This window comes from Engraulis encrasicolus, chromosome 4, assembly GCF_034702125.1.
Source record: "Engraulis encrasicolus isolate BLACKSEA-1 chromosome 4, IST_EnEncr_1.0, whole genome shotgun sequence".
NCBI classification, from domain to species: Eukaryota; Metazoa; Chordata; class Actinopteri; order Clupeiformes; family Engraulidae; genus Engraulis; species Engraulis encrasicolus.
This window is the reverse complement of record NC_085860.1, coordinates 45,659,301-45,681,430: the sequence shown is the minus strand read 5'-3', so window position 1 is coordinate 45,681,430 and position 22,130 is coordinate 45,659,301. Positions and strand designations below refer to the sequence as shown.

The 22,130-nt window shown below is 44.3% G+C and overlaps 3 protein-coding genes across 3 annotated transcripts; 1 reads left to right on the top strand and 2 right to left on the bottom strand.

The window, feature by feature from the left end:
• Window positions 1–62: 62 nt before the first annotated feature.
• On the bottom strand, window positions 63–7,063 carry serf2a (small EDRK-rich factor 2a). The gene is made up of 3 exons (XM_063196205.1): window positions 6,930–7,063; window positions 1,285–1,393; window positions 63–512 (listed from the first exon to the last, which is right to left on the bottom strand). Exons 1-3 carry the CDS (start codon window positions 6,934–6,936, stop codon window positions 446–448), a joined length of 183 nt encoding a protein of 60 aa, XP_063052275.1. The 5' UTR covers window positions 6,937–7,063; the 3' UTR covers window positions 63–445.
• Window positions 7,064–12,575: 5,512 nt separating this feature from the next.
• LOC134448103 (galectin-2-like) lies at window positions 12,576–16,589 on the bottom strand. Its single transcript, XM_063197860.1, has 4 exons — window positions 16,578–16,589; window positions 13,271–13,350; window positions 12,969–13,125; window positions 12,576–12,746 (listed from the first exon to the last, which is right to left on the bottom strand). Exons 1-4 carry the CDS (start codon window positions 16,587–16,589, stop codon window positions 12,600–12,602), a joined length of 396 nt encoding a protein of 131 aa, XP_063053930.1. The 3' UTR covers window positions 12,576–12,599.
• A 50-nt stretch (window positions 16,590–16,639) lies between these two features.
• LOC134448102 (leukotriene B4 receptor 1-like) lies at window positions 16,640–17,728 on the top strand. Its single transcript, XM_063197859.1, has one exon. The coding sequence runs from the start codon at window positions 16,640–16,642 to the stop codon at window positions 17,726–17,728; it is 1,089 nt and encodes a 362-aa protein (XP_063053929.1).
• Window positions 17,729–22,130: the final 4,402 nt, after the last annotated feature.

The following is a 22,130-nucleotide window of genomic DNA, read 5'->3' as shown; positions in this document are numbered from 1 at the left end:
CACTGATTTTCACCTGGAACAAATGTACTGAAATAATCAAAACACGCAGAAGGTGCACACTGAAGGTTTACACTTTATTATGTTACAATTCAAATTTGAGGCAGAAAGGGAGGAAGAGGTTACAAAAATACAGGGTTGGTAAATACTTCCAAGCAAATGGAGTGGTCTGTGAATTCTTGCAGCTTTTGTTTACATTGTAAAATACTGATCAAGATAACTTAGACCTGTGCACTGTGGTGAAAAATAATGGCCAAATCCTCATTCAACCAAGAGTCTGCTTCATTAGAAGGGACACAAAAATAAGAAAGGAAAAAAAACACCCTCACGGTTACACAACGCTCTGCTTTCTGGGACAGTAACACATGAGTACCCAAATCTATAATTATAGACACATGGGGTATCGGGAACCAAAAGGTGATCTTATGAGGGTGGTGGTGGCATGCAGCTACTTTGTACTGGTGTCTTTCTTGACATTGGCTGCTTTCTGCTTCTGTTGCATTATTTCAGCATCCCTTTAAAACAGAAGAAAACAAGCACACCGTTATAAATCACACAGAGAGCAGTCAGTGTTGCTGTGCAACCATTTCATTATTGCTCAAGGATCAGATTAAAACGGAATTAAACTAGTGTATCGTGCATGGCCTTATAACGACACATTTACTGAGAGCAGCATTGAAATGTAAGCGTCCTTAACTTTGCCCAGCTAAATCCATTGACTAATGCTCTGTGCATATAGCCTACATTTAGTGCTGGCTGAACAATCCAACTAAGAGTAGACACACTGCAACTCCAAATGAAGGTTGAAGACAGTGGTTCTCAACCTTCTGAGTAAATGCCTAGTGGAACTCATCACAAGCCTCCCAACCTTGACCTCATCATAAGCCTCCCTGCATCTCTCATCCGTAGAACTAACCTTCTAAACGCCCCCTTGCCCCCTGAAGGGCTGTAGAGCCCCCAGTTGAGAAAATTAAAGAGATACAACACTTAAACCCATCAGGGTCATAATCAGGCATGCCTGATGAAGACCCTGGTAGATTGAAACATCTTCATCCTGCACAAGTGGGGTATTCCGAGAACCTGACTCAGTAGGAAATCAGGTGAAAAAGTAGTGGTAAATCATAATCTTGATATATGTGGGCTTGCCACTTCCTGGAGATGAATTTAGACAGGTTTACAACTAACCATATTCATGGAATACCCAGTGAGGTGTGCAGTGCATGTTTCTGTTGCAGTGCATCTTCTGGAGGCTGGTCATTCATTCAACACACTAAGTAAGGTGGGCACCTCTGCTTTCTCGCTTGCGCCGAGAGGCCGTCTTCATTGCGCTTGCCTTTGCCCTGATCATTCTGCTTCTTGGCGTTCTTCTGTCGGGCAAGTTCACGCTGGTTTCCCCCTACGGAAAGCAAGAGGCTGGTGGTTGGCAACGCCCAACGCTAGGGTTGCCAACCGTCCCTTGAAATACGGAATCGTCCTGTATTTACAGATGAAAGTACGGGTTCCGTATTGAACTGAAACGGGACACGGGACGTTAAAATGCAGGAAATTACATCTAAGAAATGCTAAATTTTCTGGGGGATGATCCTCAGACCTCCGGCACGATGAAGTGTCCCGTATTTTTTTCATTGACAGTTGGCAACCCTACTCAACGCCAAACATTACACTACAGCCTATTCATTGCCAGTTATTGGAGAAGAACATTGGGTTCCCCTTACTGTTAATAAACTAGACTGCACGATGCTTCCCCCGAAATCAACTGCTCTGCCTCGATAAGACAGGAGTCGGGAGTTAGCCTACTTAATAAGTTGTGGGCCATTTGCTATGCCAATGCACGTTTAATAAGGTTAGCAAGCTCGGTATGATGATTACGGTACCCAAACAAACAAACGTTGCCCTGCTTGTGTTAGCTGGCTAACATGTTTCCAACAGTAGATGAGGGCCTTACGCCCCTTCCCCTTGAAGACTTCAAGAATAATTGTTTTACTTTGTGTCCGCGCTGTGGCTACAACAAAAATGTTACATTTGCCACTACTGTACTGTACCACTTCCCATTCCACAACCAACGTTAGCTCGAGAACATTCTAGATCACAAAGTAGCCTACCAGCCCTGTTCTGCCGTGGAGTGTGTCATGTACTGAGGATGACGTCAGCACGTCATACGTTGTTCCCCTTGACCCTGTGTAGTAGGGATGTAATGCTCTCTCTTCTACGTTGACCAGCATGAAGTAAAGCCACGGAAAAGTATGCTCCGGTGTGTGTCTGATTCAATTCGTTTACACAAAGTCAAAGTGTAACATTGGCGATGAGGATAATAATCAACTTCGTATAGTTAAATCTGAAAGTGAGATTAGTCCGTATTTTCGAGATGGAGGACAAATCATCCGTGCCGAAGTTTGATTGCTACAAAGAGCCAGCTACGCTAGGTCCTCGCTGGACCAGGTGGCTAACGGCGTTTGAACTGTTTGCTGACGGGAAAGGTTTGATCATGGACGCCAGGGTCACCGACAGCACAAAGATTCGGAGACGTGCATTACTCCTACATCACGCCGGGACGGATGTGCAGGATATTTTTTCCACTTTGGACGACACTGGAGGTTCGTCGGACTATGACAAGGCTGTGAAGGCGCTAAACGACTACTTCGTACCAAAGGTGAACAATGCATTTGCGCGCCAAACTTTCTACCAATTGTCACAGAATGCAGGGGAGACTGTACAGCAGTTCGTAACCCGTTTACGCCGGACGGCAAAAGACTGTGCATTTGGGGGTGACTTGTCTAACCAGCTCAGGGATGCTGTGCTAAGTAAATGCTCGTCTGAGTATGTGCGGAGGAAACTGCTCGAGGAGGGCTCGGCGTTGGTCCTCGACAAAGCACTAGAGATCGCGGCACAGTGTGAGCGCGTGGAGGAACAGATGGCGGCAATGCGAGTGAACGACACAGACATCAAAGGCGCCGAGGCGGTGAACCAAATCTCGAAGGGGAGAGGAGAGCGGGGCAAATTCCGAAAACGCGAGGGAGAAGAGAAAGGCAAAGTCTGCTTCAGGTGTGGACATGGCGACCACTTTGCGAAAGACCAGAAATGCCCAGCTCGAGGACAAACCTGCAGAAAATGCAACGGCAAGGACCACTACGCCAAGATGTGCAAGTCAAAAGGTAGTAGGGGGTCAGTGAAATATGTAGATGAAAAGCAGGAAAAAGATTTTGCATTTGTAGTGCGTGACAATAGCAACACAGACAGCCTGACATTTAATGTGGGTGGCGTGGACCTAGTAATGTTGATTGATTCAGGTGCCACGACCAACATAGTTGATGAAAATACATGGGAAGGGCTGAAGAAAAAGAAAATTAATTGTGAGTCAGCCAAATCCGACAAGAAATTGTACACATATTCATCAAAGGAGCCACTGCCGGTAAAGGGAGTGTTCACATGTGATGTGAAGATAGGCAAAAGAGCGACACAAGCAGAGTTCACAGTGATAGCAGGTCAGGGTGTACCGCTACTTGGCAGGCAGACAGCTACAGAGCTAGGAGTGCTAAGGGTGGGTGTAGATGTTGCAGCAGTCACCGATGTTAAAGCAGAGGTGAAAGGAAAATACCCAAAGTTATTCACAGGGGTGGGTAAGCTTAACACTAAGCAAGTTAGACTGCACATCGACGGCAACGTGGAGCCCGTAGCACAGCCGCTGAGACGGGTACCATTCCACCTGCGGGAGGCGGTCGATAGGAAGATCGAGGAGTTGCTAAGAATGGACATCATCGAGAAAGTGGAGGGTCCAACGCCATGGGTGAACCCTGTCGTAGTGGTGCCGAAGGCAAAGGACAAAGACATTCGCTTATGCCTGGACATGAGAATGGCAAACAGGGCAATCATCCGGGGCAGATACCCGATCCCGACCGTTGATGAACTGTTGCATGACATGAACGGGTCAGCTGTGTTCAGTAAGCTCGACCTGCGGTGGGGCTACCACCAGCTGGAGCTCACTGAGGAGTCAAGGGCGATCACAACATTCGCCGTACACAGCGGAACATACCGCTACAAGAGACTCATATTCGGGGTCTCGTCTGCGAGTGAGCAGTATCAGCACGAGGTGGCATCGGCGCTGACAGGCATCGAGGGAGTGGCCAACATCTCCGATGACATCATCGTCCATGCACCTGACCACGACACGCATCACCAGCGACTTCATGCAGTGCTGGAGAGGCTGGAGAAGTGCGGCTTAACCCTGAACGGTGAGAAGTGTCAATTTGAGATGGACAAATTAGTGTTCATGGGCATCTTACTGACTGAAAAGGGAGTAGGGCCTACCAGTGAGCGAGTCAGAGCCCTGGAGGAGGCGCGTGAGCCAGAGAACGCATCAGAGGTACGCAGCTTTCTGGGTCTAGCTGGGTACAGCAGCCGTTTCATACCCCAGTTTGCGACCATCTCAGAGCCGCTGCGGAGGCTGACAAAGAAAGAGGTACCGTTCGTCTTCGGGCCAGAGCAACAGGCGGCGTTCGAGACACTGAAACTGAAATTGGCAGAGGCGGGAACGCTGGCATACTTTGACAAGGATGCCCCCACCAAAGTGATAGCTGACGCAGGCCCGGTGGGCATAGGGGCAGTTTTAATTCAACAGCAACAAGGTGCTATGGTGCCTATATGTTATGTAAGCAGGAGCCTGACAGACTGTGAAACGAGATACTCGCAGACGGAGAAAGAGGCCCTGGCGCTGGTGTGGGCATGCGAGCGCCTACATCCATACATATACGGCAAGAGGTTCGACCTAGTGACTGATCACAAAGCCCTACAGGTGATCTACAGCCCCAAGTCCAAGCCATGTGCTAGGATCGAGCGCTGGGTGCTCCGTCTGCAGCCATACGACTTTCGGGTCGTGCACATCGCAGGAAAGTTCAACATAGCAGATCCCCTGTCACGTCTGCTGGGGAAAAGCGCAAAGAGCACGCCACATCATCATGGAGCAGAAGAATACGTGCGCTTCGTGGCGGTGCAGGCTACACCGCGGGCACTTACCACAAGGGAGGTGGAGAGAGCATCCGCGGAGGACAAAGAACTGGATGAGGTGAGAAAAGCGATCAAGACAGGCCGTTTTGAAAAGTGCTCAGCTTATGGCCGCATAGCGAATGAACTGTGTACTATTGGACAATTAGTGCTGAGGGGGACACGGATTGTGCTTCCACAGTCACTGCGCAGCAGAGCTTTAATCTTAGCTCACGAGGGACACTTAGGCATGGTAGGGATGAAGCAGCATCTGAGGGGGAAAGTGTGGTGGCCGGGGATGTATAAGGCAACAGAAAAATATGTGAAGGACTGTGATGGATGCAAACTAGAGGCACGTCCTGATGTACCCGAGCCATTGCGGCCCACTGCTCTCCCTGACGGGCCTTGGCAAGACCTTGCCACAGACTTATTAGGTCCCTTACCTACAGGACATTCAATCCTGGTAGTCGTAGACTACTACAGTCGGTACTATGAGTACGAGATCATGCGTTCCACTACAGCAGAGAAAGTGATTGACAGCCTGGAGAACATCTTCAGTCGACATGGTCTACCAGTCTCCATCCGATCTGACTGTGGGCCCCAGTTTCTGTCAACACAGTTCCAGGACTTCTGCAAGGAGAACGGCATACAACACGTCAAGACGACACCGAAATGGGCACAGGCGAATGGAGAGGTCGAGAGGCAGAACGCCTCCATCATGAAGAGAATTCGCATCGCGCACGCAGAGGGGCTGGACTGGCAGAAGGAGCTACGAAAGTACGTCACCGTCTACAGGTCGATCGAGCACTCAACCACGGGCAGGAGCCCTGCTGAACTCCTGTTCAACCGGAAGCTCCGGGGAAAGCTGCCAGACATCAGCACGCCGAGAATCGACATCGAGGCACGGGACACCGATGCTGAGAACAAGGGCAAGTATGCAGAGTATGCAGACCAGCGGCGCGGCGCGAAACCATCACCGGTGCAGGTGGGAGATGAAGTTCTGTTGAAACAGGACAAGGTTAACAAATTCACCACAACATTTAATCACACACCACACACTGTAGTGAGTAAGAATGGTAATAATGTTGTAGTTGAGTCACCCAGTGGAGCTCAGTACTCCAGAAATACCACACATGTTAAGGTGTACACACCAGCAGAGCAGACAACCTCACCTGGCGAGAGTGAGGCACCGAAAGAGAGAGAGACACAGACCGAACCGTCTGTGAGGTCCACACCAGAGACACTCACTCAGGGGTCATCTCCAAGCCGGCCTCTGACCACACCGACTGAGCGGCCTCGCAGAGAAATAAAGCAGCCGGAGAGATTCACGGACTTCATTATGAAGTGATGAATGTATTAAGGGAGAAAAAAGAATGTTCATGTTCAATGAAAGTGAATTCTATGCTGTTGGGATATGAATGTTTACATTTTTGAATATGTTCAGCAATTGATATTGAATGCATAATATCTGAAGCAGAAATGGTTCTATGAGTTAAAGGAACAAAAAGGTTATTCTGAGAATGTTTTGAAAAAAAAAAAGGTTTATTTTGAAAATGTTAATGGTAAATGATAATCCATGAGTTTGGTACAGATATTGTGGACTGTAACAGTGCCACTGTGATAAGATTTATGTTGAAGGTAATATGAGATATCTTAATGGTGTTAAGAGTGTTAAATTGTTATTGATACATTGGGTAAAGTTTTAATCCAAGAAAGGAGGGGATGTCATGTACTGAGGATGACGTCAGCACGTCATACGTTATTCCCCTTGACCCTGTGTAGTAGGGATGTAATGCTCTCTCTTCTACGTTGACCAGCATGAAGTAAAGCCACGGAAAACTATGCTCCGGTGTGTGTCTGATTCAATTCGTTTACACAAAGTCAAAGTGTAACAGAGTGCGGTAGCTACAAAACCTGACAAGGTTTGTCCCAATAATAATAGCTTTAGTACTTACTAGTCATTTCTGGTTAATTTCTTTTGCTTTCTAGATAAGCTCACCCAAAGGGCTGCTCTCTAACGTTAGCGTTGTCGTTATCCCAATGGCTCTTTGCTGTGATGCCGATGTAAACAGCAGGTAGCCGGTATCGCGAGAAGAGCGCCTTAGAATAAAGTTGCGTTTGCAACCACGCATGTGTTTTCCAGATCACAACGAGATCTGCTTGGTTAGAAAGGTGGGGATCAGCTATCTCTGGCTCTGGTTGGGATGAATGCTCGGCAACCAACGTGGAGAGAAATCTCACACAGAGATTCTAGGAGTAAATTATCCAGTCTCTCTGTCTGTCCAACATGCCGCGTCGTGGACACGATTTCTACTCAGAGTGCTTCACGTACTGTGCGCATCTGTGCTGCACAGATCTGCGCAGAATGTGGCATCAAACGGGGCTCTCAAGTCTCACTCTTTGAGAGTGTGACACACTCATCTGAGCGAGTTCACACTCTCACACACCACACATGGTATTTCACACTCTGAAGTTTTGATAACTTATCCAATCGGCGCACATTATTTCATCCAACTTATCCAAAGACCCGTCAGGAATAGGTAACAGCGCTTCTGTGTTCAGACTAGTTACTACGCTATTCAGCCAATCAGAAAATAGATTGTTTGGTTGTCGGGCAGATCAGAGCAGTGGATCAGAGTTTCATCCAATAGCGCGCGCAGCAGAGTTCAGAGAGAACTGTAAAATTCACGAATCGCACGAATCGCAATTACGATCAGAGTTCGTTCAGTGTATCCAATGGAAAGGGGATCTAGTTCTAGTCGCTTAGGAGCCGTCACATTTAGGATGTTTCTCTTATTGCATTTGATTTAGAATTTTCAAGTGATTTTAAGTGTCTATGATGTCACAAACTTAGCAAAATGCTAGCGAGTAGTGGGCAACAAAAACTCCCCCTGTAAAAAATCAAACGGACATACGCGCTTTTTTGTTAAACTTTTGATGTAAAACCCTTATTGAAGTCTCCAGAACAACATTCAAATCTGAGCCCTGTTGAAGAGACCTTGGTGAAAATTAAGATTTTTAGCATCTAGCTCCATTGGGTCCCATTCATTCTGGTCTCCGATGCGCGACTAGTGGAGAACTCATTGGAACTGCAGCCAAAAAAGCTGGTACAGTAGATTTGAATGTCGTTCTGGAGACTTCAATAAGGGTTTTACATCAAAAGTTTAATAAAAGAAAACACATGTCTGTTTGATTTTTTACAGGAGGAGTTTTTGTTGCTTACTACTCGCTAGAATTTTGCTAAGGATGTGACGTCATAGACACTTAAAATCACTTTTTAAGCATAGGGCCTATGTGTGGCTAAAAAAATCTAAAACTCAGCCGTGGGTATTTTCGGTATATAGTCTTTTGAAAGCAACATTCAAATTACAAGAGAAAACATCATAGATAAAGGCACCATGAGAGGTTTTGCTCCATAGGACTCCATTCATTCTGGTCTCCGAGCCGCCACGTGGATAAGGGTGGAACTGCAACTAGAGCTTTAAACCTGCCTCGTTTCGGAAGCCGGAAATACACAGTGAAACCAACAAGTGGCGTATCTGGACTTATACAATCTGTGGTAGAACTATCACCAATCAGAAATCACAGTGTGCTACTAACTTTTACATGTGTCTAGTGCTGTCTGGTGTTGCGGTTGGATTGCACATTGAGTGAATGAGAATATTCACAAACATGTTGAAGGAACGTGTGAAGAGGTTAGTTCAAAATAATAATAATAATAATAATAATAATAATAATAAAAAGAAAACAGCACTGGATCACCACTGAACCAGGGTGGTGTTTCCCACCCTACGGCTCCGCACCGAACCATTTAGTCTGTTTCAGTGCATCAGACCGACAGCTGGCCTCGCTAAAAAAAAGAATAGGCTAACAATAAAAAGATCTTGACTTTTCAGACCATGTCAAACATTTCCTAAACCAACAAGTCTGCTGTCCCTGCATTCTCTCAGGACTTTCTTTTCCCCTCGAGACCTTTGAGTGTAGGCCTATTAGGCTACACAAGGGCTATATATTACCAAAAGGCCTAGTCTATTCACTTTGCACCTTTTGCAGGTATTGGGCTACAGCTTCAACTGTTCTTCCGCTTCTTCCTAGCACATTGGTGAGGTCACTGATGTTGGTCGATAAGTCCTGGCTCTCAGTCTCCGCTCTAATTCATCCCAAAGGTATTATTGTGGTCAGGTTAGACCTCTGTGCAGGCCAGTCAAGTGTATTCACTCTAGACGCTGTCATGTCTTTATGGTCCTTGCATTGTCCACTGGTCCACAGTCATGTTGGAAGAGAAAGGGAGCTGCTCCAAATTGTTCCCACAAGGTTGGTTTTGTCCAACTCCTGAAAAACAGCCCCACACCATAATTTCTCCTCCACCAAATTTCACACTTATTATGCACTATTCTCCTGGCAACCTCCACATTCAGACTTATCCTGTCAGACGGAAAAGCCTGATGTATCACCCCAGAGAACATGTCTCCACTGCTCTGAGTCCAGTGGTGGCACCTGGCACGTTTTACACTACTGCATCCGGCGCTTCATATTGCACTTGGTGATATGTGGCTTAGATAAAGCTGTTCGGTCATGGAACCCCATTCCATGAAGATCTCTGCATACTCCATTTGGGCTAATCTAAGGGTCACATGACGTTTGGAGCTCTGTAGCAATTGACTGTGCCAAAAGTCTGTGATCTTTTTGCACAATGGGCCTTAGTATCCGCTGACCCCTTTCTGTCAGTTTGAAGTGAAAAGTGAAAGCCCAACTGGGAAACTTCAACTCCCATTTTCATTGTGACACTGCACTGCACAACAAATGCCTCACCCGTGCAAGGAAGCAGCCCACAATGGTGTCTGAAAGGGAGCAGTGCAGTGGGATGGTACCATGCTCAGGGTACCTCAGTCATGGATGAGGATTAGATGTGGGAGAGCAATGGTTAATTACCTCCCCACAGACACACACCTACCTGGCGGGTCAGGAGTTGGCAACCTTTTGTGCTACAAGTTTGACGCCCTAACCACTTACCCATGACTGCCCCTAAGGTGGCCAAGTTGCTGTTCCAAAACTCTACTATTTTCTTATAATAAAACTGACAGTTGTATGTGGAATATTTAGGAGCAAGGAAATGTCATGAGTCATTACTGGATTTGCTACACAGGTTGAATCCTATAGCAGTTCATCCACACTGGATGCATACAGGTGCTTGATTTTATACATCTGTGGACATGAGTGAGTAGGACACCTGATTCTGATCATTTGGATGGGTAAGCGAATACTTTTGGTAATATAGGGCCTATTATGTTCTAATGTACAATTGGTTGAGAAGATCCCTGCACCTCCCTGTGTTGTGACCCAGACTCATGCATCTGCCATCTCCTGGACTGGAGTAACCTTGTTTATGTCCACCAGAGGGCGGTATCAGTCCCTGTATCAGTCAGTGTTGTCAATATGCGTGGAGGACACCGGCAGAACGGGCCCCTACACATGTATCAGCATCACTCAAGATACATTTGTCATGGTCAAAAAGGAATGATTAGGAAATTGCAATGTGATTTTGAAGAGTTATGCATTTCTAAATATTGGAGCCTACTGAGAAGCACAGAGAGCAATTGTATTTATTGACCTAGTGTGTATTCTAATGAGGAAAATGTAAGCTCGTGCTAAAAGGCATTGTGTAGCCCATGCCTAATTGTTATAATTCATTGAAGCCCATCTTAGCACAAGATGTCAATTTCAAATGAAGCAATACTTTGACCAGAGACCATACAGGATGAGAATGTAAAATATTGGTTTTGACTCATTTCAATGAAGCTGTGGTTCTCACTGTGCAAGAGAGGGAATATGATTTGTAAAGTTATACATTTTACCTCTGTGGATCATTGGCAAATTTTCCCTGTACTGTGGGTGTGTGTGTGTGTGTGTGTGTGTGTGTGTGTGTGTTTGTGTGGTGGGGGGGGGGTGGGGGTGGGGGGGCTCCTTCAGGTTCAGTGGTCACACAGTATTCAGTTCATGAGTTATAAGGGGGAGGGGAGGGGGGGGGGTGAAAAGAAAGTGAATACACCCTGCATTCCTTACACCAGTGTTTCTCAAAGTGGGGGGATGCATCACAGGGGGGGCTTGTGACATCTGATTTTGTTTTTTTCCCCCCCTAAGGAAATTATTTCCTGTCTCGCCAATAAGCCAATACGTTTTAAGCATCATACATAATTATAAACATTATGTTATTAATTATCATATAGGAAATGAACCTTTTCTTTGATTCTACACAGCGCAGAGATCGTAAAATCAGTCTGTGCAAGTACTGTTCTTACTTCGGGGGGGCTCGGAAGCATCCATAGCCTGCGAAGTGGGGAATGATGGGAAAAGTTTGAGAACCACTGCCTTACAACAATCTGCAGAGCAGAGACAGGGTCTCGCACGGAATTCTCCACAGTCAGCAAAGCAAAGGAGGAACAGTTATCTCCAAAAAGATAGCTGCTAATGGAATCAATCAATCAACAGAAACAGTGCCCCAACCCAGACTAGCTCTTACTTGCGACGCCGAATTTCACAGAACACAGGAAACTCAAATAGGAAGGGAAAAGAGGTGATTGGGCCAGCTAAACAAGGAGTGGGCGCAGCTGTAAACACAATGAGCAGATTAATGTAATCAAAAGGTGTGTTATTGCAGTGACTAACTGAAGATGTTGGACATTCTTTGCCATCATTTACAATTTTTGCCATACCTGGACTGTAGGTGTGTTCTTTGTTTATGCCATGTTTTTTTTATCATCTTTTCTTTTCTTCGCTCTTTCCTCCATTTTATTGTTGAAAAATAAAAATAAAGTTTTATTATAGAGGTGCAATGTACAGGAAATGGTCAAAAAGGTACTGCAACTATGCTGTTCATTGAAACTGGGTTGCCTATTGCCTAATTAGATCTTTTCATGAAAGTTAAGTAATAAACTAATACTTTTGCAGACCTTTTTGCAGCTAAAAATGTCTATTTCTGGAAATTCAAAATGGCGGACCATGGAGAAGATTCCCCTCTCCATGTATGAAACGTGCAATTTTCCCAGTCAATTAATACTTAGAATTTGATGGTGGTGGTAAGTATTCATGAAAAAGGTAACATTAGTGAATGGGTAGCATGAATTATGGAAATAAACAACTAAATACTGTATCTTACACAGTGCACCTTTAAGAAAGAAAACCGCAGAAGAAGTGAAATTTGCAGTTGAATTAAAACTGAACAATGAGCCTTTTTAAAAGACAGTTCTGAGCTGTCTTGCCCTTAATATGGGGAGGATAGTGAGAGAGTGGGGAAGGATCTGGAAATTTCTTCAGGTCGGAATCAACCCCAGGTCCCCAGAGTCATGAAACAACACTTTAGCTGAGCCACTGTTTCTCCAGAATGGTCCTTTTCATGTTAAGTCAGACTAACATCTTCAGTTCAATGCTTTCGATTAAATTGCATTATTGGAAGCATTGTGTATAAAATAGGCTACCAGTATATAAATAAACTGCCTACTGTATGTGAGAGGAAATACTGTGTCTGATATTGAACAAACAACCAAACAATCAAACAATCTTTGACACAGGTTGTTTAATAACATTTTAGCCATATAATCGTTTTGAGTTCAGAGCCATCTCCAGTGTTAAATGAGCTTGAAAGAGGTGATCTTGAAGTCACCTTTGACCCTAATGTAGTTGATGACCTCCATGCCTTCTCTGTTGGGAAACGTAAGCTCCTCTCCATTGGGCAGTTCTACCTCAAAAAGGTTGCCAGTGAGCTTGATTAAAATCTGTACCAGGAAGAATAAGAGAAAATAAAAATATCTCAAATTATTTTCTTTGCGTAAAACACATATGTTTTGATGTCATCCATAACACTAATAACCTTATTTCTATAACTAAACTACTGGCCTACCACAATCTATAGCATTTAATTTAAAATTCTTACCAATGTCATTTGAAAGTGCAATATTATCCATTTAAGTTTAATCAACAACATTCACATTTCTCACCTTTAAAGTTGCACCTCTCTGGAGTGGATTGTCATGCCTTTCTTCCTCTCCCCAAGTGCTTTCATGCTTTGAATTGCAAACAATTGCAGCGTCGTCCCATCGTGGGTTGAAGTGAAGGGCCAGGTTGTCCTCATCAGCACCCAGATCAATCCGGATCCTGTCATGAGACAAAATAAATTGTAAGTTTAACGCTAGAGATAGTATGACCAAAAAAACCCCGACATTTTCATTTACCAGACGAGAAGAGGTTTCCAGTGGAGAATTCATTTTGTGTATTAAGGATTTTGTGTTTGTTTCCATACCTCTCTGCATCACTGGCAACTTTTCCTTGTATTTTCAGTTGATCTCCAGGTCTCAGGACGATGCTCTTCAGATAACACTCCTAAATACACAGAAACATGTTTGACACTCATGTTAAGCAGAGTTTAATGCAACACTATTAAAATAAGCTTCAAAACAACAAGTTTTCTCTTTTTTCAGCAATAGAATCCTTACCATGCTTGTTGAGAGGATGCTTGAACAGAGGTCTCAGAAGAAATGATGATGGCCCTGTAGATTCAGATGATGATGTTGCATTTTATAGGTGAGCAATCTTATCATGCAAGATGCCTCAATCACAGTTGTTGAATACAATGCAGCACTGATGCTTTTAACACACTGATCAAAGCAAATCAGGTCACACCTATTAGGCCTACTTTAAATAGACCACTGCATTACACTATAATCACGCAAACACATAGTTATAAACACGTATACTTGAAACACTCATAGTCAGCCAATCTTTGATGATGATAGACCTCTCCATGAAAAAGTTGATTTATTTCCATAATTCCATCAATAATGTTAAACTGTCATGGATTGTAGATTCATGGCCCAGTTTTTAACTATTCCAATCATTATTTTTTTTCTTTTTATATACGTTGGCCTTCCAGCTCAAAAAACCCATGAATTGGGGAATTCACATTATTAGAATATTGTTATAAAATCACTTTTTTCTTCATCAAAATTCGGGTCACATTAAATCAGTTGAAATTTGGTACTTTCTACATAACATGCAATGGTCAATACTTGGTTAGGACATTCTCTGTCTTCATAATGGCCATGATGCGTTTAACATTGAAGTCAATGGCAAAAACAGTGCATGGGAGTTATGGAAGCCCAGATATCCTTGATGCTTTGCTGTCAGCTGTTCTTGTTTGTTGACCTGGTACCCCACACTTCACTCTTCAATATACCCTGCAGATAACCTTAACCTGTCATTAAATACATTTTTTTTTAGAAATACCTTTTCCAGTTGGTTGATAGGCTATCAAATTCATATAATGAATGAAATAATACTAGCTGTGCCCAGACCAAAGCAACCCCTAATCCTAACCTGTCAGTAAAAAAGTTTTTTTTGAGAAAAAATATTTGAAATTGGAAAAATCTTGAGAAAACTCAAGACTGTGGAAACATAGAACTGTGGGAGTATAGAGAGAGCACTTCTGTGTGTCCATCACGGAAAACAATTCCGTGTCCAAGAGCACAGAATTTTGACAAAATGCGTGCTCCTGGACACGGATTTCGTGTCCTTAACATCCGTGTCCAGGAGCACGGAATTTTTGGAGATCATGTTGCGCTGACATGTGCATCAAAATTTCTTGTCCATGGTGAGTCCAAGGCACAGACCTATACTAACCAAGTATAGGTCTGTGGTCCAAGGTATTTGAAGTGGCTGATCTGCTCCACCCTTTGGTTCCAGATGGAGCTGGGGGCCAAACCTGCTGGGGGCAGAGGCGATTCTAGGATCAGGTGGGGCCCCAAGCGAAAATGCTAAAGAATGAACATTTGAACCAAAATCACCACTAATGTAGTACAGTATGGGCTGTTATTCACTGTCTAGGAGCTTGGGGGCCCCAAGCGACTGCCTGCCTTGCCTGGTGGCAAGATGCGCCTCTGGCTGGGGGTGTGTGTGAATTGTGAAAGATTGTTGGTAGGCTGTGATGGAGTTGTCATTGTTGAGTAGACCTCCAATGTTGTCAGAGTACTTAAAATAGCCTACTGTGGTGATGTGGTGATACCTGAAACTCGCCTACACTACACTCTACACTACCACAAACTAGCATACATACAGTAAAACAGTTCACCCCTACACAATAACACATAAACTACCACATATAGCCTACTTCAAAAACACCCCTACACGTAGGCCTACACTACATTAACACATACATATATCTGAAACACTCGTACCCTGTGAGCCAGTCTTTGTTGCCTAAGAGTGTATTGTGTAAAGGGTGAAGGGGACCCATGACGATCCATTCCCCTTTGACACCCAGATGCTACTTCTGTTTCTCTTTTCTTTCAGGAACCCTCTGCTATGTTGTCTTTGCGGTTCCATTTATTCTTTTTAGCCTGCCTTTGTCTTACTTTCTTTCTCTCTGCAACTGCAAGGCATGGATCAGTTATTCTCATGTCATTTTGACCATACAGTATAGTTTACATACCGTACAGTCTAAAATTCATACAATAATAATGATTGTAAAAAAATGTAAAAGGAACGTAATCTCTACTGATGACATTTGGGCGTTTCCTGATGTCACACAGATTCACCTGGTTGTGACAAAACTTCCATTGTGTCAGTTATGCGGAAACAATCAGTATATCTGTATACTGTAATGTTAAAAGAATGTATGAGGGGGAGAGAGAGAGAGAGAGAGAGAGAGAGAGAGAGAGAGAGAGAGAGAGAGAGAGAGAGAGAGAGAGAGAGAGAGAGAGAGAAGAATAAGAATAAGAAGCAACCGAGAGGGAGGAGCAAAAGTGAAAGTAGATCTGAGGACAGCTGTACAAGAAACTTGTCTAAGAGCAGAACAGACGCTGACAGGTAAGTCATATACTACTACACATAAGATACTTATTTTGACAAAAAGAGTGCCTTTCAACTAGTCAATTTACCTGTTCAAATACACAAGTAAGCAATGCAGGCTGTGCATAATAAAGTTCATTAGGCCTACCTGAAAATTTGACCACCAAATAAAATATTTCTCTCTCAACAATTCTGCTTGCCACCAGGGGCGAGTTGGTTTTTAGGTGTTTTCAGTGGTGCTGCGGCCCCCTGTGGCTCAGCACCCTTTTAAAATAATCCATTGTATGAACACTATCAGTGGGTTGAGAAAAGGTAACGCTTCATTTCAATACTTGTTGATAGTACTTCATTGGGTTGGCTCTTCTATAAAATGTTAAGGCCATTTCAACCAAATCTCAAATCTGAAATGGACATGGAACGCTTGTCGTTCATGTAAGGAGCCACTGTCAGCACTGGGGGCTGAGCACCCCAAAAGAAGAGATGCTATGGAATTGCCTCTGCTTGCCACAATGCCTGTATATGGCCAAAACAAAATCATCTTTGTTGATCGTTGGCAATGAGTAAGCTACATCTGTGCCGCTACTGGCAGACTGTGTGTGAAATGGGAACTAGTGGTATACATTTATTATTTATTATTCATAATTATTATTTATTATTTTATCATTTATTATTATTTATACATTTACACAAAAGTAAAGTAACAACATGGTTCTCCCGAGCTCTCTTGTACTGAGGTGTTCAGTATCTTAAGGAACCCTCCACACTTTGGTTTTCATCCAGGTTGTCCTTATTTTATATCTGCTGTTTCCTGTCCCTGTGATGTAGAATGTTAGAAGGGACCACCACTGTGTACCAGGCAACCTGGAGTGTCCTAGAGCTGACTACACCAAGCTACAACTCCTCCTGGGGCGGCGAGGATCAGAGCGTCAACAGCGTAGGGACGAGCACATGGGGTGCCAGGAGGCTGTTGCCGGTGATCTCACTGGGGCTGTTCGCTGTGGTCGGTCTCCCTAGCAACGTTGCTGTGATCATTGACATTGTGCGTAAAATTATGGGCCAGAGTGCCAGCTTCACCCTGAAACTCATGCTGACTCTGGCTGTGTGTGACCTGTTGTCCCTCCTCACCATACCTGTGTGGATGTATGTGCTGCTTCACAGCTGGTCTATGGGAGAGTTGGCCTGTAAGGTGTTCACGTACCTGGTGTACTGGACCCTCTACGCCAGTGTGCTGACCATGACGTCCATGAGTGTGCATCACTACAGCATTATGAGGACCAGGAGTCCCAACCCAAAGCTACTGGAGAGACTTCACATGCGGCGTCAACGTGTCTGGCTCGTGGGTCTTTGGGTCCTCGCGGCTCTCCTTGCCCTCCCCGTCATGCCAACTCGATCCGTTGTGGACAAAAACGGGATGCTGAGATGCCAGAGGGTTGTAGCTAGCGATTGGCAGAAAGTAGCTGGTCTTCTGTATGAGGTGTTGTTCGGCTTTGCTATTCCCTTCTGTGTTCTGCTCTGTTCTTACTGGTGTCTGCATAAGAAAGTACCCAAGGCCAATGTGAAGAGCAAGCGGAAGGTGACCAGATTGGTGGTGAGCATTGTGGTGGTGTTTTTTGTCTGCTGGACCCCGACACAGGTCATAAACATTGTAGACATGGTCACCACGTTTACTAGAATGTCTGACCCCGACAAGTACAAGCAGATCAAGACTGTGCGGAGGGTTGTAGGAGACTTTGCCAAGACCCTGTCTTTCCTGAACTGCTGTCTGGATCCTTTCATCTATGCCTTTGCCTCCAAGTCCTTCTTAAGCAGATGTCTGTGTAAAGCCAGGGAGGAGAGTTCCCACATCACCAAGCAGCTCACCGAAGACAGCAGCAGAGACGTTACTGTACAAATCAGCCAGGAGTCACACTTCTGACCACTGCAGCCAGGCCTCAGCTGCCACAGTACTGTGGGTGACATTCGTTTTTACATGGGCGCACCCTTAAACTTGTCGTTTGTTTGGTATGCAATGTGTACATGCATGTAAGTTGGAATGTGTGAGCTTTGCATTAAGCATCATCTGCCAGTATAGGTCAGATGTATGTCCCTTGTCTATGCTGGCATATGCCAAGACGTGTAGACATGACATTGGCATCGTGGGGGTGCCAAGCTGTCTTGCACGCAACTACTCTCTCTGTACACCAGGTGCCATCTCTATACACAATGTGCCACCTCCACTGTGTTCTAAAGAAACAGGAAGCCCTGACCACTGAGGTATAGCTGATGATGCTCAACAGAGACGTGTTAATATGAGGCCTTGTGAGAAGGAGAACCTTTCCCCTTCTCAGTATCTCACTGCTTTTTAAAAAACTCATTGTTTATGTGCATCATGAACTTCAATGTGACTGTGCTGCTTGCACTGTGCAGCCCTAAGGGAGCGCAAGGGACCGTGAACATGCACATGTTTCATGCACATTGCAACAAGGTAGAACACTGAGTGAACTTTGAAATCCACAGTTGTTTCCATCGTTCCGGGTCAACATTGCCACACGGAAGCGCGCGCCGTTGTGGCAACTCCAACTCATGACTTTGGGCAAGGGGAAATGTGGGGATTGAAGTGGGTGTAAATGTCTGATTGACTGTGTTGTTTGTAGGCCTAATGTTTGTGAATGGTGACTGAAATGTGTACAAGGGCAATTGTGTTGCTGTATGGTTTTTCTTTTGACTGTTGTAATTTAAAACTGGCTGATTTTCTTTGGTGATGGTCTAGTGTAATGGTTTGGACCAATCATGTGTGTCGAGTGTAATGTTTTGACCAATCAGGTGTATCATGTGTTGCCATTGGTTAATTGCTTTGTAATGGGTAGATTGAGGCCCAGCCCACTGATGTGAGTGGGCACAAAAAGAGTCAGCTGTGTGACTAACGAGGTGGTTGACGGCAGTGTCTGCTGCTGTTGAGAGAAAGCACATGTGAGTGAAATTTAGGCTGCTGTGCTACTGTGAAGTTTTGATTTTGGATCTTTTTTGGCCAGTGATTTGTCTGCAGTTTTGGTTAAGTTGATTTTGCCCTCGTGCACATTTCATTTGATTATATGTAAAATAAAAAGGCGCCTATATTTTTGCTAAAAACACTCAACGTTGTGAAGCCGTGTCTATCTTCCTCTGGCACTTCATCCACAAAGAACAAGAAGTGGCTACCAGCTACTTCACATATGGTGGCAGAGCGGTGGGATGAGACGCCAGGAGAGACTGGAGCCGGAGGAGAAGGCGCATCGGCAAGAGAGGTGTTCGTTTGAGCAGAGGAGGCCAGGAGACGTCCCGGGAGATGTGAGGTTGGGCGGCCTGCAATCGGAAGCAACGCTGGAGAAGCAGCCGGGGCCAGCTGACGAAACTCCGCCAAGAGTCAAGGTGGAGGAGCAAGGCACCAGCAGACCCACCAGCGACCGCAGCACCAACAGCACCGAAGGCGTCAGCAGAGATGGGGGCTCAGCCATCAGGAGGGGCAGCGTCTACAGCAGCAGCAGAAGCACCAGCACATGTGGCAACGACGGCATCGTGACCGTGGGGTGGCCCACTTGCGCTATCCCTGCACCTAGAGGGGATGCGGAGGGGCTTGTCTCTCCACTCCGGTGTCGAGACTGGAGAAGGGGTAGGAAATGTGAGAAGGAGAACCTTTCCCCTTCTCAGTATCTCACTGCTTTTAAAAAACTCATTGTTTATGTGCATCATGAACTTCTATGTGACTGTGCTGCTTGCACTGTGCAGCTCTAAGGGAGCGCAAGAGACCGTGAACAAGCACATGTTTCATGCACATTGCAACAAGGTAGAACACTGAGTGAACTTTGAAATCCACAGTTGTTTCCATCGTTCCGGGTCAACATTGCCACACGGAAGCGCGCGCCGTTGTGGCAACTCCAACTCATGACTTTGGGCAAGGGGAAATGTGGGGATTGAAGTGGGTGTAAATGTCTGATTGACTGTGTTGTTTGTAGGCCTAATGTTTGTGAATGGTGACTGAAATGTGTACAAGGGCAATTGTGTTGCTGTATGGTTTTTCTTTTGACTGTTGTAATTTAAAACTGGCTGATTTTCTTTGGTGATGGTCTAGTGTAATGGTTTGGACCAATCATGTGTGTCGAGTGTAATGTTTTGACCAATCAGGTGTATCATGTGTTGCCATTGGTTAATTGCTTTGTAATGGGTAGATTGAGGCCCAGCCCACTGATGTGAGTGGGCACAAAAAGAGTCAGCTGTGTGACTAACGAGGTGGTTGACGGCAGTGTCTGCTGCTGTTGAGAGAAAGCACATGTGAGTGAAATTTAGGCTGCTGTGTTACTGTGAAGTTTTGATTTTGGATCTTTTTTGGCCAGTGATTTGTCTGCAGTTTTGGTGAAGTTGATTTTGCCCTCGTGCACATTTCATTTGATTATATGTAAAATAAAAAGGCGCCTATATTTTTGATAAAAACACTCAACGTTGTGAAGCCGTGTCTATCTTCCTCTGGCACTTCATCCACAAAGAACAAGAAGTGGCTACCAGCTACTTCACAGGCCTACTTCCGCTAGATACCACTGTGGGTACTCATTTTTCGGCAGCCAAGCCCATGCATTCACTGCACAACTTGGTCAGAATTTGTAATGCAGTATTTTGGTGAAACGTAATAGTATTACATACAGTCATTATTTAAAATTTCAAAATTGTCAGTTTTTGTGCAGTTGATTTTGAGATTTATCTTTCACTTTCACTTTTTCTGACACATGTCATGTGATATGCCACACTATAGCCACTTTCTGACTTTTTGAAGACTACTGAGCTTCAATGGAAACTATTGAGCTCCTTGAAGACTAATTGTCACCATAGTAGAGGGAAGTTTGTTTTTATGTGTTCACTTGTCACTCAGCTGTGAAGCACTCTGTGTAGACTGTAGTAGTGTTGTGTGTTGTTGTTGTATTAATGTTCATGTAACATTTCATTTTCCATTGCTTATTTTTAAGATTTAACTGTTTGATTTTGCTTGATGATAATGTTCATAAGAAGGTATTTCCCTTTTGCTCAGCCTGGTTTAACGTGTCATAATGTTCACATGAAATGGTAAAATATGGAGCTTGTGCCTGGGTGTATTTGACATTTAATGACATTAGTCTGGTGTATCAGGCTAGGGATTGACTATAGTGGGGCTACTGCCGTGCCTAATTTAAGGTACATTACAACATACATTACTACATGAGATTTGAAGAGGAATATGTTAGGGCACGGGACAGGACGAGTTGCATTCCTGCTGCACTACATCAGTTTCAGTATCAGTCTCAGTAAAAACATGTCGAGTGATGACAGAAAATGGGAAGTGTTGAGAGAATAAGGAAGTCATCCTCATGTACGCAGTAGGTAAATAATCAGTTAATTTTCTCACCAGTAGATAACATGTCTTTCATGACACGTCAATTTAAGAAGATTTCAAACATCTGAAAAATCCCGACTCATCATTATTAGTCGTTCCACTGTCCCCATATTGTATCATTTGGCATTTTTTGAGATATTCATGATGAGAAAGAGCAGTTGCAACTTCTTGGTAGGCATCAGGGCACTTTCCATGCCAAGGAACTAAGTGCACTTCAGTGGCTGAACATTTAATTCCATTAAACTAGAGTGAATGAAACCATCAGCAGGCCTGGGCTAGTAATCAGGTATACAGGGCATTTTCCCAGTCGGCCACAAGTCCTCAGGGGTTGATGCTGTTGTTATATTTTGTTTCCTAAGACTGGACTGGATTTTTTTTATCCCAGTCCAGCCCCGTATCATCAATGCAAAACTAATTCATTCATTTTCACACCAGATGTCTAGAAGCTGTGGAAGTTGACATTTGAAATATATAAAATGTGTCTGCACATAACGAGCGGGAGATTAGGCTACTTGTGTTCTTTTACACTAGTCTGGGCCCAATAATGCACAAAAGTTTATGTTCAAGTCATAACCAAAGGTAACTTAAAAGGTGTATGTGGGTCGAATAAATTCTCAATTCTCAAATTTCTCAATTTACATTTATGAATAAAAAAGAGACAGACACAGTGTCTGTTTGAGGTATTTTCTGCAATTATCTACCAAAGACACATCTCTACACAGTGCAAGTAAAATATTGTATATTTTGTTTGATTATTTTTCAAAATAAGATATCTCCACCAATGCAATTACAGAGATCTCCTTCACATTCCTTTGATACAAATAGCGGATATATTGTAAATTGTGCTATTAACAATGCTCTATGGTGCATTGGTGCCTTTAACAATTGCATTAGTGCCTCAAGACCAGCAGGGGGCAGTAGGCTGCTTTTCTTGACAAAT